Raw genomic sequence first — 20,000 nt, 5'->3', positions numbered from 1 at the left:
TGTCGCAGGCTTTATCAGAGGAGGAGTTCCATCGGATGCAGGTAAGCGCACAACACGACAGCTGTTGTTTCAGGGCGGTGGGCTCACGCACAGGTAGCTGTCAGTTCTGTGACAAACACCTGTCGCCTGCAGCATCACTGACAGGGAGGCTAGCTCAGTCATGCTAGCTAACCGTTAGCCGTTGGGACGTTGAGGCTAGATGGGATACAGCTACGGCGACGTCAGTTAGGCACCAAAACAATTAGTTAAGTTTAGGAAAAAGATCGTAATTTGGGTTTCAACACGCCTGAGGAACGAACACACGTTTCCTGTGTGAAAGTATTGAAATTATATTGTTATATTAGCCTAGATGTAGCGTAATTTTGCGTAACTTCCGGCCGTAGCTGTATCCCTTTTAGCAACGAGCATCACTGACAGGGACGTTAGTTAGCACTCAAGCTAACTGTTAGCCGTTAGGAGTTAACGCTCTACAGCTTGTGTTGTGGCTTATTAATTTAATAATGTCAGGTCAGTCTGGGCCGAGCTATCGATCCGATTGATCATACATTCATAGATCACATAGTATCTTAAATGAACAGTTCACGACAGTATGTTAGCTCAGTGCCGGCTAAGTTAGCTTAGCTTTCTCTGGAAGGAAAAAAAATGGTTCCATGTAGCTTCTTTTCCTGAAGCTAACCCTTCGGTTAGCTCACATGTTAGCATGCACGGGACAAGTCACGGGCTCTGACACACAGAGGGGTTGTTGTGTATCTGCACAGCTCCGTGTTGACTGGCATTTACTGCGAGGTTATACCAGAACATATTACAAAAGTACCCATGCACAGTCAGTCACTCAGTGTAGGATCATGAGGTATACGTGCAGTTTAGTGTCCCAAATTCCCCATACAATGTCCTTAATTAATAATGAACCTGCTAAACCACCTGTGCTACCCTAACCTGTCTCAATAAGACCCTCATCATTTGGGACACTCAGTTTTTGGAAAATAATTTGGGACACTAAATTGCACGTAAGCCAGTTGGTTATACCAGGACATATTATAAAAGTACATATGCACAGTCAGTCAGTCACTCAGTGTATGGTCATGAACCACAGACCGAGGTGGAAGAAATACTCAGATTACTGCAACAAAAGTACTAATACCACTCTGTGAAAATACTCCACTACTACGAGTAAAAGTCCTGCATTCATAACCTTGCTGCAGTAAAAGTCTGTAACGTCATGTTGCAGTAAAAATGTTCCCTGTCATTGTATTCCTCTTACATCTGATAAATACATGTCAGCGTAAAGCTGTTTGGTGTTCACATGCTGCTGTTAGTTTATTCTGTTTTAAACACTGTTCAATCTTCAAAAAACCTAAAAGGTGGAAGAAATACTCAGATTACTGCAGTAAAAGTGTGTGTGTGCGTGCGTGTCTCTGTGTGTGTGTGTGTGTGTGTGTGTGTGTGTCTCTGTGTGTGTCTCTTTGTGTGTGTGCGTGCGTGCGTGTCTCTGTGTGTTTGTGTGTGTGTCTCTCTGTGTGTGTGTGTGTCTCTGTGTGTGTGTGTGTGTGTGTCTCTCTGTGTGTGTGTGTGTGTGTGTGTGTGTCTGTGTGCGTGCGTGCGTGCGTGTCTCTGTGTGTGTGTGTGTCTCTCTCTGTGTGTGTGTGCATGCGTGTGTGTGCGTGCGTGTCTCTGTGTTTGTGTGTGTATCTCTCTGTGTGTCTGTGTCTCTGTGTGTCTATGTGTCTGTCTCTGTGTGTGTCTGTGTGTGTGTCTCTCTGTGTGTGTGTGCATGCGTGTGCGTGCGTGTCTCTGTGTGTGTGTGTGTGTGTCTGTCTGTGTGTGTGTGTGTGTCTCTCTGTGTGTCTCTGTGTGTGTGTCTCTCTGTGTGTCTGTGTGTGTGTGTCTCTCTGTGTGTCTGTGTGCGTGTGCGTGCGTGTGTGTGTGTGTGTGTGTGTGTGTGTGTGTGTGTGTGTGTGTGTGTGTGTGTGTGCAGGCTCAGCTGTTGGAGCTTCGGACCCAGAACTACCAGCTGTCTGATGATCTCAGGAAGAACTCGGCAGGTAAAACGTTTACAGATGACGATGTTTGAGTTAAAGGTGCTGCTGTGTGCGTTGTTCATCATCTCTTTATCACCACTTGAGCTGCAAAACGAAATGAAAACGTCGTAACAATTGTCAAAAAAAACAATAAAAGGAGACAAATTTGTCAGAAAATTGTCCAAAAAAGGCGACAAAACTCTGAAAGAAGCAACCCCAGCCCCGTAAATTACGGCTATGCATTTGAGGACGACATCTTGGGCTTTGAGAAACACTTTTCTGACATTTTAGAGACCCAACAACTAATCCAGTAACTGAGACGCTCAGTTTGATTTATTCATGAAATTACGGACTCGTGTTTTCTATATTTTATGAGTCAAACAGCTGAGTTACTGGCTGAGGCTGTGGAAAGACTGACAGCCTGAGAACTGTTTAAATCAAGTTTTCATCAGGAGAAAACATGTACAGTGCTCAGCACAAGTTTATGAACCCATGCTAAAAAGAGGAATAAAAAAATCATCTTTTGGAAATTGATCTTAATGCCTTAATTTAAAAAATGAGGAAAAATACATCCTTTAAGGACACCAATTTTCTTTGTGAATGAATAATGTATCGTAAATAAATAAATGTTCTTCCTTAAAATGCAGGGGGCATAAGTCAGTACACCCCTATGTTAAATTCCCATAGAGGCAGGCAGACTTTTATTTTGAAAGGCCAGTTATTTCATGGATCCAGGATACTATGCATCCTGATAAAGTTCCCTTGGTCCCCACATCATCACATACCCTTCACCATACCCCACATCATCACATACCCTTCACCATACCCCCACATCATCACATACCCTTCACCATACCCCCACATCATCACATACCCTTCACCATACCCCCACATCATCACATACCCTTCACCATACCCCCACATCATCACATACCCTTCACCATACCCCCACATCATCACATACCCTTCACCATACCCCCACATCATCACATACCCTTCACCATACCTAGAGATTAACATGGCTTTATGTCAGTTAGCCTAATAGCTGGTTTGATTTGCGTTGAGAGATGATTTTATGTAAAGTACCCCATGCCAATCTCTAGGTATGGTGAAGGGTATGTGATGATGTGGGGGTATGGTGAAGGGTATGTGATGATGTGGGGGTATGGTGAAGGGTATGTGATGATGTGGGGGTATGGTGAAGGGTATGTGATGATGTGGGGGTATGGTGAAGGGTATGTGATGATGTGGGGACCAAGGGAACTTTATCAGGATGCATAGTATCCTGGATCCATGAAATAACTGGCCTTTCAAAATAAGTCTTCCTGCCTCTATGGGAATTTAACATAGGGGTGTACTGACTTACGCCCCCTGCATTTTAAGGAAGAATATTTATTTTTTATTATTTATTTAAATTTTTTTTTTTATTTACGATACATTATTCATTCACAAAGATAATTGGTGTCCTTAAAGGTTGTATTTTTCCTCATTTTTTAAATTAAGGCATTAAGATCAAGATGAATTATTGATGGATAATGTCCCAGTTCTAATGCTGTCCGCTGTGTTTCAGAACTGAACGCCGTCCGTCAGAAGAATGTGGTTCTGGAGAGAGATTTTGTCAAAGCACAGAAGGTAACGAAAACGTCATTATTAGAGATAAAAAAAAAACAGCGCTATACAAAAAACAAAATTCAATTTATTATTATTATTAATAATATTGGAGGTTTGAATTCAGAATGTTTGATCTTCTAATAAATAAAGAGCTCTTGAAATCAGACTTTAATTCTCAGATTATCGATCAGTTATTTCAAACAGCAAATTTAACTTTTGTTCATATTCATCTGCTGATTGTTGTCGTTTAATTCAATGATTTTCTTTTTCTCATCAGGCTCTGAATAAGAGCAAGAAAGCTCAGGTGAGTTTTCCTCGTTTACACCGATCTTTAGCATCCTCTACCACTCAGGATTCCTGCAGATATTCCCTCAGATTACACAGCTATTCCCTCAGATTACACAGATATTCCCTCAGATTACACTCAGATATTCCCTCAGATTACACTCAGATATTCCCTCAGATTACACACAGATATTCCCTCAGATTACACACAGATATTCCCTCAGATTACACAGATATTCCCTCAGATTACACAGATATTCCCTCAGATTACACAGATATTCCCTCAGATTACACACAGATATTCCCTCAGATTACACTCAGATATTCCCTCAGATTACACAGATATTCCCTCAGATTACACAGATATTCCCTCAGATTACACACAGATATTCCCTCAGATTACACTCAGATATTCCCTCAGATTACACAGATATTCCCTCAGATTACAGAGTTTTTCCACAGCTTTTCTGTAGATTTTTTTACAGATTAATTGTAGATTTAGATTAGATTAGATTAGATTAATTTTTAGATTAATTTACACATTCATGGTGGACAGGAAGTCATCACAAGGGTTAAAAAAAATAAAATAGTACTCCCAATGTTGACACATCTCCCCCCAAAGCAGAAGAACAGCCTGTTAAATTCTGCACATTTTCATTCTGGATCACCGCTGAAAACAGTTTCTGATTATACATGATTTATCTATACTTTGTGTTGTTGTTTTTGTTTAAACCCGTGAGTCTAGCTTCAGTATTTCTAACATTGTAATTCATTTATGTGATGAATAGTTTATCTTTCCAATCCTTTTCTTTCTTTTCTATTTGTCCACGTCCACACAGACGGCTGCAGCCTTCATTTAGATATTAGAGAAGTTTATATTTAGAACATGAGCTGTTATTATATTATATTATTAATTAGTAATACCATTTGTTGTGGCTTCTTGCAGGAGGTGGACGCGTTGCTGAGTGAGAATGAGATGCTTCAGGGGAAACTGCACAGTCAGGAGGAAGACTTCAGGCTACAGAACAGCACGCTGATGACCGAACTCTCCAAGGTAACGCTGACTCAGCGCGCGTACAGGCAGTTTAAAAACACAATTTGTTTGGGGCATTTTAGTCTTTATTTTGACAGGACAGCTGAAGGAGAGAGAGAGAGAGAGAGAGAGAGAGAGAGAGAGAGAGAGAGAGAGAGAGAGAGAGAGAGAGAGAGAGAGAGAGAGAGAGAGAGAGAGAGAGAGAGAGAGAGAGAGAGAGAGAGAGAGAGAGAGAGAGAGAGAGAGAGAGAGAGAGAGAGAGAGAGAGAGAGAGAGAGAGAGAACAACATGCAGCATAGGGCCGCATGTCGGAGTCGAACTCGTGGCCGTTGCGTCGAGGAGTAAATTTCTATATATGTGTGTATATATATATATATATATATATATATATACTATATATATGCTTGATACACACACAGGGACGCACAGCAGCGCACACACATGCAGAAGATTACAAATAAAAATATTACGGTGTAAATCCTCCATCATAATAGCAATGCTCCGAGGTCCAAACGCGCCTGGCTTTTAAAGGGAATGGGAGATGATCTACCAACTGAGCTACACGGACGCCCGTAAAAAAACACAATTTATATTGGGAGGGGTTAGTGGTCACCCATGTTTTGGCAGCACCCAAAACTTGCAGTTACATTCACAAAATGGGAGAAAATAGACTTGAAGGGAACAAATATGCAGTGTAGGGCTGGGCGATATGACCTAAAAATAAAATCCCTGATTTTTTTCCAGAAAAATCCGATTTAAGATTTAAATTGATTTTTTTCTCCCCCTACTTAAAATCAATCTGCAGATGACAAAGAAATTGTTCAAAACAAGTTTTAACTTTATTTTGTTTTGACTCACACACACACACACACACACACACACACACACACACACACACGGGGCATGTATACCATTATGATTATTCATGCCAATTTTGTGGAAATATAAATTGGTTTGAGTGTTTTCCCTTTTTTTGGATGGGGGGGTGCTATATATTCAACAACAAACAAACGGATGCGTGAGATAAAGCTGTTTTCACACATACAGGTAATTCACTTCTCGCTCCTCGCTAAAAGTTGAAATCATTTTAACGTTATTGTGCAACCTTGCCCCTATTTTCACCTGTTGCTGAGTAACGTACATTAACATCCCATGGTCTCTTGAATGTAGCATACCTGTAGCTAGCTCCTAGTAGCTAACTAGCGGTAGAAACAAACGTCGAAGAGGAGCTCCGGGCTACAGAGCGGCGATTGCTAGTTGTTTAAGCCGCTACAGACCTCCATCACAGCTCGGTCGTATCAGCGGCATTTAGTAGATGTGTTGAGCCGCAAAAGAGTTCCTCAACACCGCCTCTGGTGCCTCGCATGGTGGTCCTTTAGGTCAGCGGTAGCTGGTGGTTCAGTTATCCGAGAATAGGTGACTCTCAGCCGGGGACAGAGCACCGCGAGAGAGATTACGGATAAGTAAGTAATGAAACTACTAGTTAAGAAAATAATTAATGTATAGTCCCTGTCGCTGCCATGTTGTTTGTGTATCTCTATGGCAAACGCGCGGGGGGAGGGCTGAGCCCGTTCGGAGCTACGGGAGCCCAGAGGGGAGCGTCGGCAGATGTTAAGGAGAAAATCGATTTTCATTTAAACAAATCGACGTTAACTACACATTCGAGTTAATCGATAAAATTGATTTATTGCCCAGCCCTAATGCAGCGTATATAGTGTCACAGATTAACTAGTCTCGCTTTACCAGACCTTCCTCCACAGAGCTACAGAGGAAGGTCTGGCTAGTCCTCACAGCATTCCTGGATGGGAGAACAACATGCTCTGGGTTATTTGCATTTCTTTAAACCAATCACAATCATCGTGGGCGGGGCTAAGCTCCGGACGGAGCCACGGTGCCTCTGCTAAATAGTCTCAGGAAGGAACTTGTTTTGGTGGAACATGTGTACGTTCAAAAGTAGTTTTAGTCGTGCAACAGAAAACTCAGATTGGACAGATAGTCTAGCTAGCTGTCTGGATTTACCCTGCAGAGATCTGAGGAGCAGTTAACCATAGTCCTCACAAATCAGCCGGAGGTTAGAACGCCAACACAGAGACAGAGGAAGGAGACGGACATCCAGTCTTAAAGAGGGACATCTGGTGGATCCTCTGGCTGCACTGGAACAATCCCGTAAATTAAACTTTGTCGATACAGACTACTGGGGCTTCAACTGCAACGGGGCTATTTGTGCATGTGTACACCTTAACCGGGGTAAGCTCGGGGTCTGTGTCTGCCCATGCTCCGTAGGTTCTGACTGCCCTCTCCCGCTCCGCTGCAGTGGTTTTTGACCCAGAAATAGGAGAGAGCAGCTGGAAGCAATGGCGCCAAAAGCTGATTGAAATATTTCATCACATGATTGTCCATAGTTAACTTCCGATTAATCTCGCATTTTTTATCTGTTCTAAATGCACTTTAAAAGGGATATTTTCATGTTTTTCATGCTCAAGTGGTACTTTAGACTTGACATACTCCGGTGGTAATTTAATTCACATCAACAGCACACGCAAATAACACCGGAAGACGCAAGTGAGAATGTGTAAACACACAGTAAGAAAAGGCTTCACTGAGATTATAAACCTCTTTAACATGAGCAACACAAAAAACATAAAACTCATCAGGAGAATTACAGCACCGAGAAAGAGAAAATTGAAGTTTAGTATTCTCTCTCTAAAGTCTAAGGGTGCATTCTGGGCGTGCTGGTCTTACAGGGAGGTGTGTTCAGGTGCATTCTGGGCGTGCTGGTCTTACAGGGAGGTGTGTTCAGGTGCATTCTGGGCGTGCTGGTCTTACAGGGAGGTGTGTTCAGGTGCATTCTGGGAGTATTGCTATCTTGAGGCAGCAGGAAGTGATGGCACCATTGACCAACAAAAACCTGGTCTAAAGTCAATAACGCAGCATTTCATTGTTATTTTAACAGAGCATTAGTAAAATGCTCCTAGGCTCGTGCACAGCACACACACTATGCTTGTTACACACACAGGGACGCACAGCAGCACACACACACACATACACACACACACACACACACAGCAGCACACACACATGCAGAAGATTACAAATAAAAATATTACGGTGCAAATCCTCCATCATAACAGCAATGCTCCAAGGTCCAAACACGCCTGGCTTTTAAAGGGAATGGGAGATGATCTCTGATTGGTTGATTGCATGTTACGCCCAAAACACACCTCTGATTAATGAAGACACTAAGTACAACCCTTTAGAACCATGCGCCCGGCACACGGACCATTTTTTCCGCCGTCAAACTAGCAAAAGTGGATTAGGACACGCCCTAAACGCACCTGCACCAGGCGCTTCACGCCGTGCGCTCAGATCGTTAAAATAGGGCCCAGCGTGCTTTAGTTATTGCCTGTGGCTGTCAGCTGTAATCCCGTTGATTCGTGCTGAAGTCGCACGGCCAGCCCTGCCACACTTTCTCTCATGATAATACCTCCGTTGTTTGTTTCCAGCTGTGCACGCAGATCGAGCAGCTGGAACAGGAGAACCACGGTCTGAAGGAAGGAGGAGCCGCCTCTGCATCCAGCGTCCCACCTAACCCCACCTCCAGTCCTGTCGATGGAGAGATGCTCCGCCTCCAGGCCGAAAACTCCACCCTCCAGAAGCAAATGAAAGGTGAGTTGTTGTAGGTTTATGTGGGGGGATCAAGTGCAGGTGGCACATGTGATGTTGAGTCTCAGACAGCAGCAGCTTGTAGATTCATCTTTTCACAGCTCTTAAAGAGGCATTTTGGTATTTCTCAACCTGGACTCTATGTTCCCATGTTTCTGTGTCTAAGTGTGATGGGAATAACAATCTTGTGAACCTGGTCCAGTATTAAACAAGAAAACAAGCTGTAATGTAACCCTACAGGACAAATGTTCAGCATCAGTCAGCGTCCACTAAAAGTTCTGTTGTTGCTGCTGACAGACTCAGATTATTATTCTAAGTGTCTGACAACATTATGGGATGGATCCCTACAGAGATAGACCTTTTAGTTAAAGAGTAAGATCCTTTTAGTTTAACATGAAACAGCCCCGAAATCACCATCACCAAACTACACCAGACTCCATGTAAATAATCAGGACTTTTATCATCGTAAAACACACTTCATTCAAAGTGGACAGAAACTAAATAAAACTACCAAAGTCCGTCTTGGTTCATCTTTCCACTGTTCCAACAATCACCACTCTGGTTTGGTTGAAATAGACCCTTAATTCACCCATTTACATGTGGAGATATGTTGGCTCTATACACGCTAAAAGTCCTGATTATTTACATGGAGTCTGGTGGAAATATGCTGGCTCTATACACGCTAAAAGTCCTGATTATTTACATGGAGTCTGGTGGAAATATGCTGGCTCTATACACGCTAAAAGTCCTGATTATTTACATGGAGTCTGGTGGAAATATGCTGGCTCTATACACGCTAAAAGTCCTGATTATTTACATGGAGTCTGGTGGAAATATGCTGGCTCTATACACGCTAAAAGTCCTGATTATTTACATGGAGTCTGGTGGAAATATGCTGGCTCTATACACGCTAAAAGTACTGATTATTTACATGGAGTCTGGTGGAAATATGCTGGCTCTATACACGCTAAAAGTCCTGATTATTTACATGGAGTCTGGTGGAAATATGCTGGCTCTATACACGCTAAAAGTCCTGATTATTCATGTTTATTCTTAATCCTCTTTCCAAATGCAGACAGATCTCCTACTTTCGGTATTTCGCGTTTACAACTATCTATGAAGTCCATCCATTTCATCACAGACTTTCTGGCTCTTGTCCAAGTGGGAACGGGAAGTATAACAAGTGAAACAATAGATGAAAAAGTTACTTGTTGAAGTATACTAGAGTTGTTTATGCTTAGTTAAGAAAATGCTGAGTTATAGCAAGAATAAAGAAAACTTATAACCTATTTCCTACCGCACTTCCCAGTAGGGCTGCACGATATTTCGTTTCATCGTCTACATCGTGATGTGCGCATGCGCGATAGTCACATCGCAGGACGTTGCGATATTGATGCTAAAAAGTTTTTGCCACATGATAGAAAATTAAACTTTCACCGTTGTCCTTTTACATGATTGTTCCCGGCCGAGCCTTCCCCTTTAAGACCGGTGGTCATGTGACGTAACGTTAGTCCGATGGGGTTTGTTAGGGGAAGTGAGGCTCTCCGTGTGGAGAAAAGTACTGTAGGCGGCAGCTGCCTCTGACACAGTGATGCACATACGTATGTTCTCTGCAAATACGAACTAAGTCACCTGATTAATGCAACGTAATCACGACATATCCCGGCCATTTTTCACCGCAGAAAGCTGCTCCCAGCCAGGCTAAAGCTAACATAGTTAGCCTAAAGAAACAATAGGTCTGTCCCAACTAACGTTACTGCTCGGAGCCGCGACGCTGGAAACGTAACACTAATCTCCAAGAGCAGTCTGTGTCTGATATAACGTAATTTAAGTGCTCTTGGATACACAGTTTGTTGCTAGTGTGTGACGTGCAGGCTCTGCATGCACAGCCAACCACCAATCATAATCAATGTCGATCAATTTATCTAACAAACAAGCAGGCCGCGCTAGTCGACCACAACCGGAAATTTAGAGGAAGCAACATGCATGCATTATTAATATCATTCACTTTAGCCTGGATTAATAGTATTACATTAATATAATGGTGTCATGTCAGTCACCCAGTGTATTTCTTCCTAATGTCCCTCTCTAAAATCACTTCAGAAGAGTAGTCACAGTGCTTACTTGCTTTGGTGTTTGTAAAGCATTGAAGTTCAGCAAAGACTGGTTCACGTAAGAAAAGTTCCTTTTTCATTTGTATTTTCTATGTAGATGCACTCCCACGAAATCACCACAGTAGTTGAGAATGATTTATTATTTCTAAATATGGCTATTTATGTCATCTTGTAAAAATTACAGGGCTGTCAAACGATGTATATTTTTAAACGCAATTAATCGCCAAATGTCTATAGTTAATCACGATTCATCGCATGTTTTATCACATGATTATAATTCTGTTATTTTACATTTCAGAACAGTGAAGTCCATATTAACAATGGAAAGCCATTCTTACCAATGGATCTTAATTGGGAATCAAATGAATGCAAAGAAAGTTACTTTATGAACTTGACTTTTTGTTGAAAAATGTGTGAATCTGTCATTATTACACAATTCCTCCAAGTCCCTAACCTAACTGAGATGTAACACTAACACTCTGCTTCTACAGCACAAACTAAATGGTCCAAAAACCAGATGCCACAGCAGGACATTTGTAACTTTACAAACTTCAGGTTTTTCTAATAAGGAATGTAACAATTCTCCTGACAGAAAAGGGGGTGGACAATGTCCCAAATGACAAAAACAATACAAACACAGTCCTAAAACCGTATGCTGATATACAGAGTCAATATAGTGTGCAGTAACTTCTAAATAATGTTGATTCCTCACTGACGTCCAGTGATCACCGGTTAATGAGACGGCGTTTGCGGCACCTTGCAGCAGTTCCAGTGTGGCTGCTTCCTCCGTGTCCTACAGGCTGTGTGTGGTGAAACTACTGTCCCCCTCCACAACTTTTTAAAAGTAAACTTTCCATTCAGAATCTTATTGGTATCCATTTTGGCGTCTCGCGCTCGCCATCCACTCAAAACCTAACGTTAGCCTACTACTCTTTGGCCGGCTCACAAGCCCAAACCAGTGTGTGCGGCGTGCCTGTTGTTGTGTTTCCGGTCTAGCTAGATCCAGTGTGGTGTTGTAGTTTTTCTAACGTTACTAGTTTTTGCAACAGCATGTGAAAAAAACTACAAAGTTTGCTAGGCAGAAAAGAACGTTAATCTCGCGATTAAAAAAAATTTACGCCGTTAAAATGGGTTTGCGTTAACGCCGTTAATAATGCATTTTACTGACAGCACTAAATAATTACAGTTCATATCGCAATATGTATCGTAGGGAAAAAAATACAGCAATGTCAGTTTTTTGCAATATTGTGCAGGCCTACTTCCCAGAACTGGCTTTAACATCTGGCTGCGAAGGCGTTTAGGGAAGACAGAGTCAGTGTGGATTGGACGACAGAACGGGGGACTCCCAGTCAGTCCCAATCAGTTTTAGTGTTTTAACACGACAGATTTTTTTTATAAGAAGGTTAATTTAGATACGGACAGATACAAAAAAACATAAATAAACTTCAACAGTCTTCTGATGTATGTGTCATAGTGTTTTTAGCCGAAGCTAATTCTCGACACTAGTCCCTAGTAGGGCTTTTGGTTACAAATAAAAATACAGATTTACATTATTATTAAAAATACAATAAAGATGAAATGAAAATGGAAAGAAAGTATGCAATGAAAGCACAGTGTAAAAACTAAATATGAGAGCAAGATTGTTCCCGAATTAGCCACAATTTGGTATTATTTTTTTTAAAAAGTGACTGATGTGGGGATACATTTTTAAGTGGTCCGGCAGAAAGTTCCATAATTTTGCCCCTTTTACTGAAAATGCAGTTTGGGCAAATGATGTTCTACGGAAAGGGATGCTACAATTGCCTTTTAACGCTGCTCGGGTGATGGTTCTGGTACCACTTTGCTGTCTTGTTATTGGTCTGCAAAGGGGAAGGGGAGCAGCGTTATTTAGGCATTTGAAGACCAATTTAACAAAATGCAGGGAGATAAAATTAGCAAAGGATTGAGGTAGAAGAGATAGATTGAGGTAGAAGAGATAGATTGAGGTAGAAGAGATAGATTGAGGTAGAAGAGATAGATTGAGGTAGAAGAGTAAATGAATAAATTGACTCTCGGTGTGATTTTCCTCCTGTAGCCCTCCAGGAGCGCTGCGACAAGGAGCTCCAGAGACAGGCGGTCGCCCAGGCCAACCAGAGCGCCACCACGGAGACCGACGGCTCAGCCGGCGCCAACAGAGTCTCTGATGTCACAGGGAGAGGGGAGGAGCCGGCCGCAGAGGGAACCAATGAAAGGCTGGAACAGGTGACCGATTCTGAAAGGAATATTCAGTTTTATTTGATAACCGAGTCGTATTTTTTGGCAGTCATTCTTTTTTTTTTTTTTTACACTCCTACATGCAGCTTTTTAAGTTATGTAAGGAAAACGCAACACGTTGTACTCACCGGATCACAGATGTTGACATTTTATTAGAGATGCACCGATAGACCGGCCGGTGACCAGAATTGGCCGGTTTTCACGTGCCATGACCGGCGACCGGCAGGTCAGTCTGACATATGGTGATTTCACGCCGGTCAACGCTACAATTAACTGACAACATAAGTTATAACAGTTACAGTTCTCAAGGACGCACGCACACACGGACGCCACAGCACGGACGCCACGGCACGGACTCTTTCTCCTTTCTCTCAACTTTTCCGCCGAGAAAGTAGGGCGTGGAGGGACGACACCAAAAACCTAAATCACATTTCTTTAGTTGATATTGATGTGAAAAGAAGGAAATGGTTCTAACATTGCTCTTTAGATGTGTGTGAATGTCCCACACCAGGAGTAATTTATATAGTTCTATTTTATAGTGATCCATTATCTGTTCAACACATGTTCTATTAAAGAAAAGATAGAAAATAAATATGTGTGTGTGCTGTAAAGTGGTTAGAAAAAATGAAATCAGAATCGGCTAAAATCGGTATCAGCTGGTCTAACTCAAAGAAAATCAGAAATCGGAATCGGCCTAGAAAGTTGTAATCGGTGCATCTCTACATTTTTAATATGCCGATATGGGGACAATTTGCGGCGGAACGTAAACTTACGAGTAACTTGATTTTAAATGTGAGTTTAATCCTGTGTTTTCTCTTCCTGTTTGCAGACGGAGGCTCAGCTGGAACACACTGAGAAACAGCTGCATGGTCAGTTTACACTTTCTTTCTTATTAGACGGCAAGAACTTCCTCTCAAGTGATCTTCAATAATTCTCTGGTCTGATGAAAATAAACTGAGATTTGTGCAATCTATTTAATTATATACATAAACTATTCTAACAATAAACAGTCAGAGAATGAACATTAACTGTATTTGCATTAAGTAATCATGAAATACTTCAGATATTAATCGACTCACAGACCAGTGAAGCACTTGAATTTCACAATAAGCTGATTTCTGCTGACTTGCCTTTAATTCTTTAAACATACACTGTTCTGAATGAATCTAAAGGAGCACACTGACGGGCAAATTCACAAAGAATGGATTGCGGCCGCTGATATCAACATGAGTTGCGCATCACTTGCAGCCGCTATCTGTCCCGTCCATAGACTGTAAATATTAGTGGACAGAGCATGTGTGACGTCACCCATTGGTTGGTGGAGATCTGCTATGAGTCGTTGAGTTTGCCGTTACGGGCGCAGACATCCTGGTTGGGGATGTGACGATTTTAGACGAGAGGGAGGAGAGAGGGAGGAGAGAGGGAGGAGTGAGGGACGAGAGAGGGACGAGTGAGGGAGGAGAGAGGGAGGAGAGAGGGAGGAGTGAGGGAAGAGAGAGGGAGGAGAGAGGGAAGAGTGAGGGACGAGTGAGGGACGAGAGAGGGACGAGTGAGGGAGGAGTGAGGGAGGAGAGAGGGAGGAGAGAGGGAAGAGTGAGGGAGGAGTGAGGGAGGAGAGAGGGAGGAGTGAGGGAAGAGAGAGGGAGGAGAGAGGGAGGAGTGAGGGAAGAGTGAGGGAGGAGTGAGGGAGGAGTGAGGGAGGAGAGAGGGAGGAGAGAGGGAGGAGAGAGGGAAGAGTGAGGGACGAGTGAGGGAGGAGAGAGGGAGGAGAGAGGGAAGAGTGAGGGAAGAGTGAGGGAGGAGAGAGGGAGGAGTGAGGGAAGAGAGGGAGGAGTGAGGGAAGAGTGAGGGAGGAGTGAGGGAAGAGAGGGAGGAGTGAGGGAAGAGAGGGAGGAGTGAGGGAGGAGAGAGGGAGGAGAGAGGGAGGAGAGAGGGAGGAGTGAGGGAGGAGCGAGGGAGGAGCGAGGGAGGAGCGAGGGAGGAGTGAGGGAGGAGAGAGGGAGGAGAGAGGGAGGAGAGATGGAGGATTGAGGGAGGAGAGAGGGAGGAGTCATAGACTGTTGGGTGCTATGTGACTGTGATGTTAGCTGAGAGTCTGTAAAGCTGTTACACTCTACGTTACGTTACACTTTCTCTGGTAATCTGGATGCTACTGCTGCTGAAAGCTAGCCTACATAATACGAGGTAAGATTTAGCTTCACTAGGTTTTAAATATGTCTTTGTCCCAAAGTTATATTACATACAAGACAGGCCTCGGACTGTCAATCACATCATAGTCACGCCCTAAAACACCCCCTGCTTTATCGCTGATTTTAAAATCAACGAGAACATAATTCAGAAGATGAACATCATTCTGTGTTGCAGAAGACTTAAAACTAGCGATTGAGACCATCAACTCATTATGAAAATGTTTACTGAGGTAATAAATCAAGAGAGAAGTGGGTCACTTTCTCATAGACTTCTACAGAAACCAAACTCCTTTTGCAACCGCACGTCTCGCCCCCTGCAGGAATTCAGATAGAAAGCAGCTTTAAGGCACTTCCGTATTTGTCGCACTTCGCCGAACCGGATGCTTTGTCCATTAATATTAACAGTCTGTGGTCCCGTCTCAAGGTCCGATTCACAAACGATATTGCTCTAATGATTCTACAGCGCAAACACTCCCATAAAGTTTAGCCTCTGATTGCATTCATCTGCGTGCAAAGTATGAATGTTGCCTTTGCAACAAGAACACAGTCGGCAGAACGACGACAGAGAGAAAAAGACAAAATGAAATGTTCTGACGGCGAGCCACAGGTTCTGACCGACGCGGTGCAGACAGAGGCATTCGTCAAACCTTAGTAGGGGACTTAAAGGGGACAGAGAGATTTAACATCCAGTCTGTCAGTGCTAAGAAAGTACTGCACACTGTCTAACTTGAAAAGATAAATGTAACAGCTGGCAAAGTTTGGGTACTCGTCCTTCAATGGTGGTAAAAGCTGAGAAGCCGTCTTTTGTTGGAGGTGACTGTCGACCAATCACATTCCTCCAACATGAAACAAGACATCAATACATCAGTTTACTGTACACAGAGATTCAGGACACCACTTTATATAGTTACAATAATAGAGAGAGGGATGGATGGATAGATGGATGATAGATGGATGATAGATGGATGAATGATGGATGGATAGCTGTTTAGAGGCTAAAAACACTTTAAAAACAGTTTAAAACTTGCCCTGTTTAAGCCTGTTGGGTGCTAACTCTAGCAGGAGGATAACACGGTGTAGGCAGCACCGATTATTTTCATTTTTCTCGCTACTGACAGAACTCCAAATTAGTAATGGGCGATAGAAACGATATGCAATATAAACGATAATAAATTGGCCAACGATAGAGATTTTAATTATATTCCACTATCGCGATAATGCATCTACCCGCGAAATTTAGAGCCATGTTTCTTTCTCTTTAAAATACATTTAGCAGTTTGTCTTTCCTTAGCGTCTATGTAACCTGTTCTGAAATGGTTCTATTATAATGTATATATTGTGATATATATTGTTTTCGCAAGAGCAATATGGATTTTAGGCCATATCGCCCATCCCTACTCCAAATTTCCAAACAGAGCTACGGGTTGAAATCGACCAGAATTCTCCTTTATAATCATTCAAACAAATTAAAGACTAACTCATCCCGCCAGTTATTCCAGCTGTTGTTTGAGAGAGAAATCTAGTCGACATCAACTTAAAGGTTCAGTCTGGTGTTATTCTAAATTAATTCCTAATAATAGATAAGAACACATGATCCCCGTCAGTGTGGCCCTTTTTTTATGCTGCTGCTTGCACTAAATTCTCATATACTGGCTGTTATTTTCCTGCAGAAATGTGTTAACAGCTACAGTACAACTCAAGTTCTCCCTGTTTTGTTCCTGCTGGACATTATTTAAACTGGTTTCTATTTGGGAATTAACGGTGAGCTCGCAGCCTGGCTTTGTTAAAGCGTAGCGCAGCTAGCTGGCTCAGGGCAGACACACACTACAAGCTGAGGAACAACCCAAACTGTTGTACTGAAGGTTTGTGAGAAAGGTCAGGATTCTCATCCTAAATGGGCATTCACACCGGCGATACTCCGAAGGGTGGCGCGGTGGGGGGAGTGTCAATGATTCCCATTTGTGTGACGTCCTTTTGTGTTCTTTAACCCCCCAACAATGCACAAGTAGGCTTTTTATTTCACAGTTACTGTTTTCGGTCAGACCGTTTATAGATTTCCAATTTTCCGACCGCACGCACTTGAAGGCAGCTAGCCTGACCAGCCAGCCCCACATCCAGATGTTGGGTCTGGGAACTCCCCATTGGCTGGGCTCAAGCAGAGGGGCGGGATAAATTGTTGTCTTTCAGATTTCCTCTGCACGCAATAGGATAGCTCTCCAGCCAATCAGAGCAACGCTAGTTGATAGATTCAACTTTAAACTCTGAACACATCTTCCTTTCTTAAAGTGCCCATATTATGAAAAAAATCACTTTTTCTGGGATTTGGGGTGTTATTTTGTGTCTCTGGTGCTTCCACACACATACAAACTTTGAAAAAAATCCATCCATGGTGTTTAGAGTGAGATACGGTTTCTGAATGTGTCCTGCCTTCAGTCTCTGGGTGAGCTGGTCAAAATCTGAAACGAGCAGGCTAACGAGCTACGAGCTAACCATTAGCTCGTAGCGTTAGCATGCTAACGCTAGCATGCTACCTCGTTCTCAATAGCAAAGCACTGCTACAACACACACAAGTTCACCATAATCTACAAAAGAACTACTTCCATGTGCGCCCTCATTTAGAAGTCTCCCAGCTAATCCTGCCTTGTAACTGACCCAAGTTGTAGAAACAGCCTTTCTTTTACTGTCTATGGAGCTAGCTAGCTGACATGATCTACATCTGAGCTACTGAGCATGTGCAAGTGCAATCAAAGATAGTACAGAAGAAGAAGAAGAAAAGAGGTCTCACTCTGTAGCTAAAACAGAGACCAGCTGAAAAGAGGATCTGCAGCAGTGAGAGAGAGCGGTGCAGTACAACAACAATATGGTGTTTTTAGAAAATTAAACCATGTAAACCTATTCTGGTACAACCTTAAAATACAATTATGAACCTGAAAATGAGCTGAATATGAGCACTTTAAGAATGACTTCAGTGCCGTTCTTTGTTCTTTTCTCAAAGAAAAGCTGAACTCCAAGTCTTCCAGAGTCACGGCCAAAGCCGACTCCAAAGACCGCTGTTCACCAGCAGCAGCAGCCATAAGCCCCGCCCACCCACTCTATACACGATGTGATTGGCCTGACCAGAGTTTGGCTTTTCCAGCTCGCAAGCCAACGGAGAGTTGCTAGATGACCCTGGCTGCAAATTACATTTGCTGCTGCTACGGTGGTCTAGATTTCTAGGCTAAGAGGCAGCTTCATTTCACAGGAGAGAGAGAAAGAAAAGGGGAGCGAGACTTAGCGAGCGCTTTGTTGTTGCAGGAAACAGTCAGCTGTTCCACAAACTCCCGGGCAGTTCACAGCTTGTGTTTGGCGTTTTAAAACCTTCTCGTGGCAGAGATGGAGGCAGTGGTGTTTCCCGTTTCCTGTACGGGACTCTCACACCTCCTCACAACACAACAACAAGTCTGATCTCTGGTTACGTGATCGGCCACCGCAGCGTGACACAGAGTTGCGTTTCTCCAAAAGTTGAGTCGGTCTCAACCGTTCACCGCTGGCCCGCTGCGTTTTTTTGAGTGTCCCCCCTGCTGCAGCCTAAACATACTACCCCCCACATTCAAAATTAATGGAAAGACCTGCATTTTTTCCCCAACGCAGGCAGTGTGAATGCAGCCTATATCAGGTATTTTCTGGCAAAGCTGCAAAGCCAAAAACGAATGAATTAATACTCGATTTAATATCGTATTGTGACTCCTATACATTTCGGTTGTAGACATTAGAATTTCACAGCACACCAGATCTCCAGAAGTTAAAAGTTATATTTCTGCCAATGTCTCTGTAGCGTCAATTAATGAACCTGTCGAGAGACGAGCGCTTAAACGCAGCGTTTCAGACAGATAAATACAAGCATATTCAGAGAGATGGTATGAAGAAAAAGGGGTTTTTAGATCATGAAAGCATGTAAACAATGTACAAACACAAAATACGTAAGTATAGTTTTGGTATTGGTACTGAAACTAAAGGCTCTGACACTCCGACCAGACGGCCGACCGTTGGCAGAGAAGCCAGTCGGACTGATCAGTGTCCCCGAGATCCAAAAAAGTAGTTGAGCGTACGTTCTGTGCGTGCGCGAGACGTAATACGTCTCCATAACAGCAGACGGCACTAATCTGTATTGTCGATCAAAAAATGAAAACCGGCAGCTGATTGGACGAACGCGTCACGTGGGTCTGGTTTCTCCCGAATTTCAAAAGCAACCATAATGGCGGCTCGTTCAGAATACGATCTCATATTGGACTAAAATAGTTCACCGAAACGTGTTTCTGGAAACATTTGAAGAGAGAAATAGGCCGTGCAGTTGCTGAATCTGTCTTCATTTCAGATCAACAAAGGTCAGTTTAAAAGATTTTCATCAGATTTTGAGAGACTCTAGTCACGCTCATCCCGCTCCCCGTTTCCGGGTTAGCTCTCCACCAATCAGATGGGTCATGGAGTCTGACCGCCCGCCCTCTGACCCAGCAAGTCAGGTCGGCCAAAATGAAGGCCGACGGCGCGGAACACAGCGACCAGACTCGAGTCACCGACCTCGCCAGACTGTCAGACGGCCGATCATCGGCCCGGCGTGTCAGGGCCTTTAGGTATTGTATTGGCACAAGTATCGCTAAATTTACTTCTGCACGAGATGAGACACGTTTGTGGAGCAAATTATGTTAATTTTGTGTTTTAATTATGACTTTTGGCATCACACATCCATGTTCGTTTGGTTCCATGTTACCAGATGTGTTCAGAAAAACACAAAGCGGAGTGACGACGAAGATGTAGAGAAGAGGGTGACACGGGAATCAGTTGTCGCTCCCATCCC

General features: G+C 43.1%; 1 protein-coding gene across 3 annotated transcripts in view; it reads left to right on the top strand.

Annotated features, from left to right (window-relative positions):
- The window catches only part of gripap1 (GRIP1 associated protein 1), a 65,177-nt gene that overhangs the window by 209 nt on the left and 44,968 nt on the right, over positions 1–20,000 (top strand). For all 3 annotated transcript variants that reach the window (XM_031293118.2, XM_031293117.2, XM_031293119.2), the window contains exons 1-8: positions 1–41; positions 1,976–2,042; positions 3,589–3,650; positions 3,907–3,933; positions 4,861–4,968; positions 8,451–8,613; positions 12,799–12,965; positions 13,807–13,846. The exon at positions 1–41 is cut by the window's left edge. In XM_031293118.2, the coding sequence (XP_031148978.1) occupies positions 1–41; positions 1,976–2,042; positions 3,589–3,650; positions 3,907–3,933; positions 4,861–4,968; positions 8,451–8,613; positions 12,799–12,965; positions 13,807–13,846 (675 nt within the window). The remainder of the gene's footprint in view (positions 42–1,975; positions 2,043–3,588; positions 3,651–3,906; positions 3,934–4,860; positions 4,969–8,450; positions 8,614–12,798; positions 12,966–13,806; positions 13,847–20,000) is intronic.

This window comes from Sander lucioperca, chromosome 12, assembly GCF_008315115.2.
Source record: "Sander lucioperca isolate FBNREF2018 chromosome 12, SLUC_FBN_1.2, whole genome shotgun sequence".
In the NCBI taxonomy this organism is placed as follows: Eukaryota; Metazoa; Chordata; class Actinopteri; order Perciformes; family Percidae; genus Sander; species Sander lucioperca.
The sequence above is the reverse complement of the archived record's forward strand: the minus strand, read 5'-3'. Positions and strand labels throughout refer to the sequence as shown.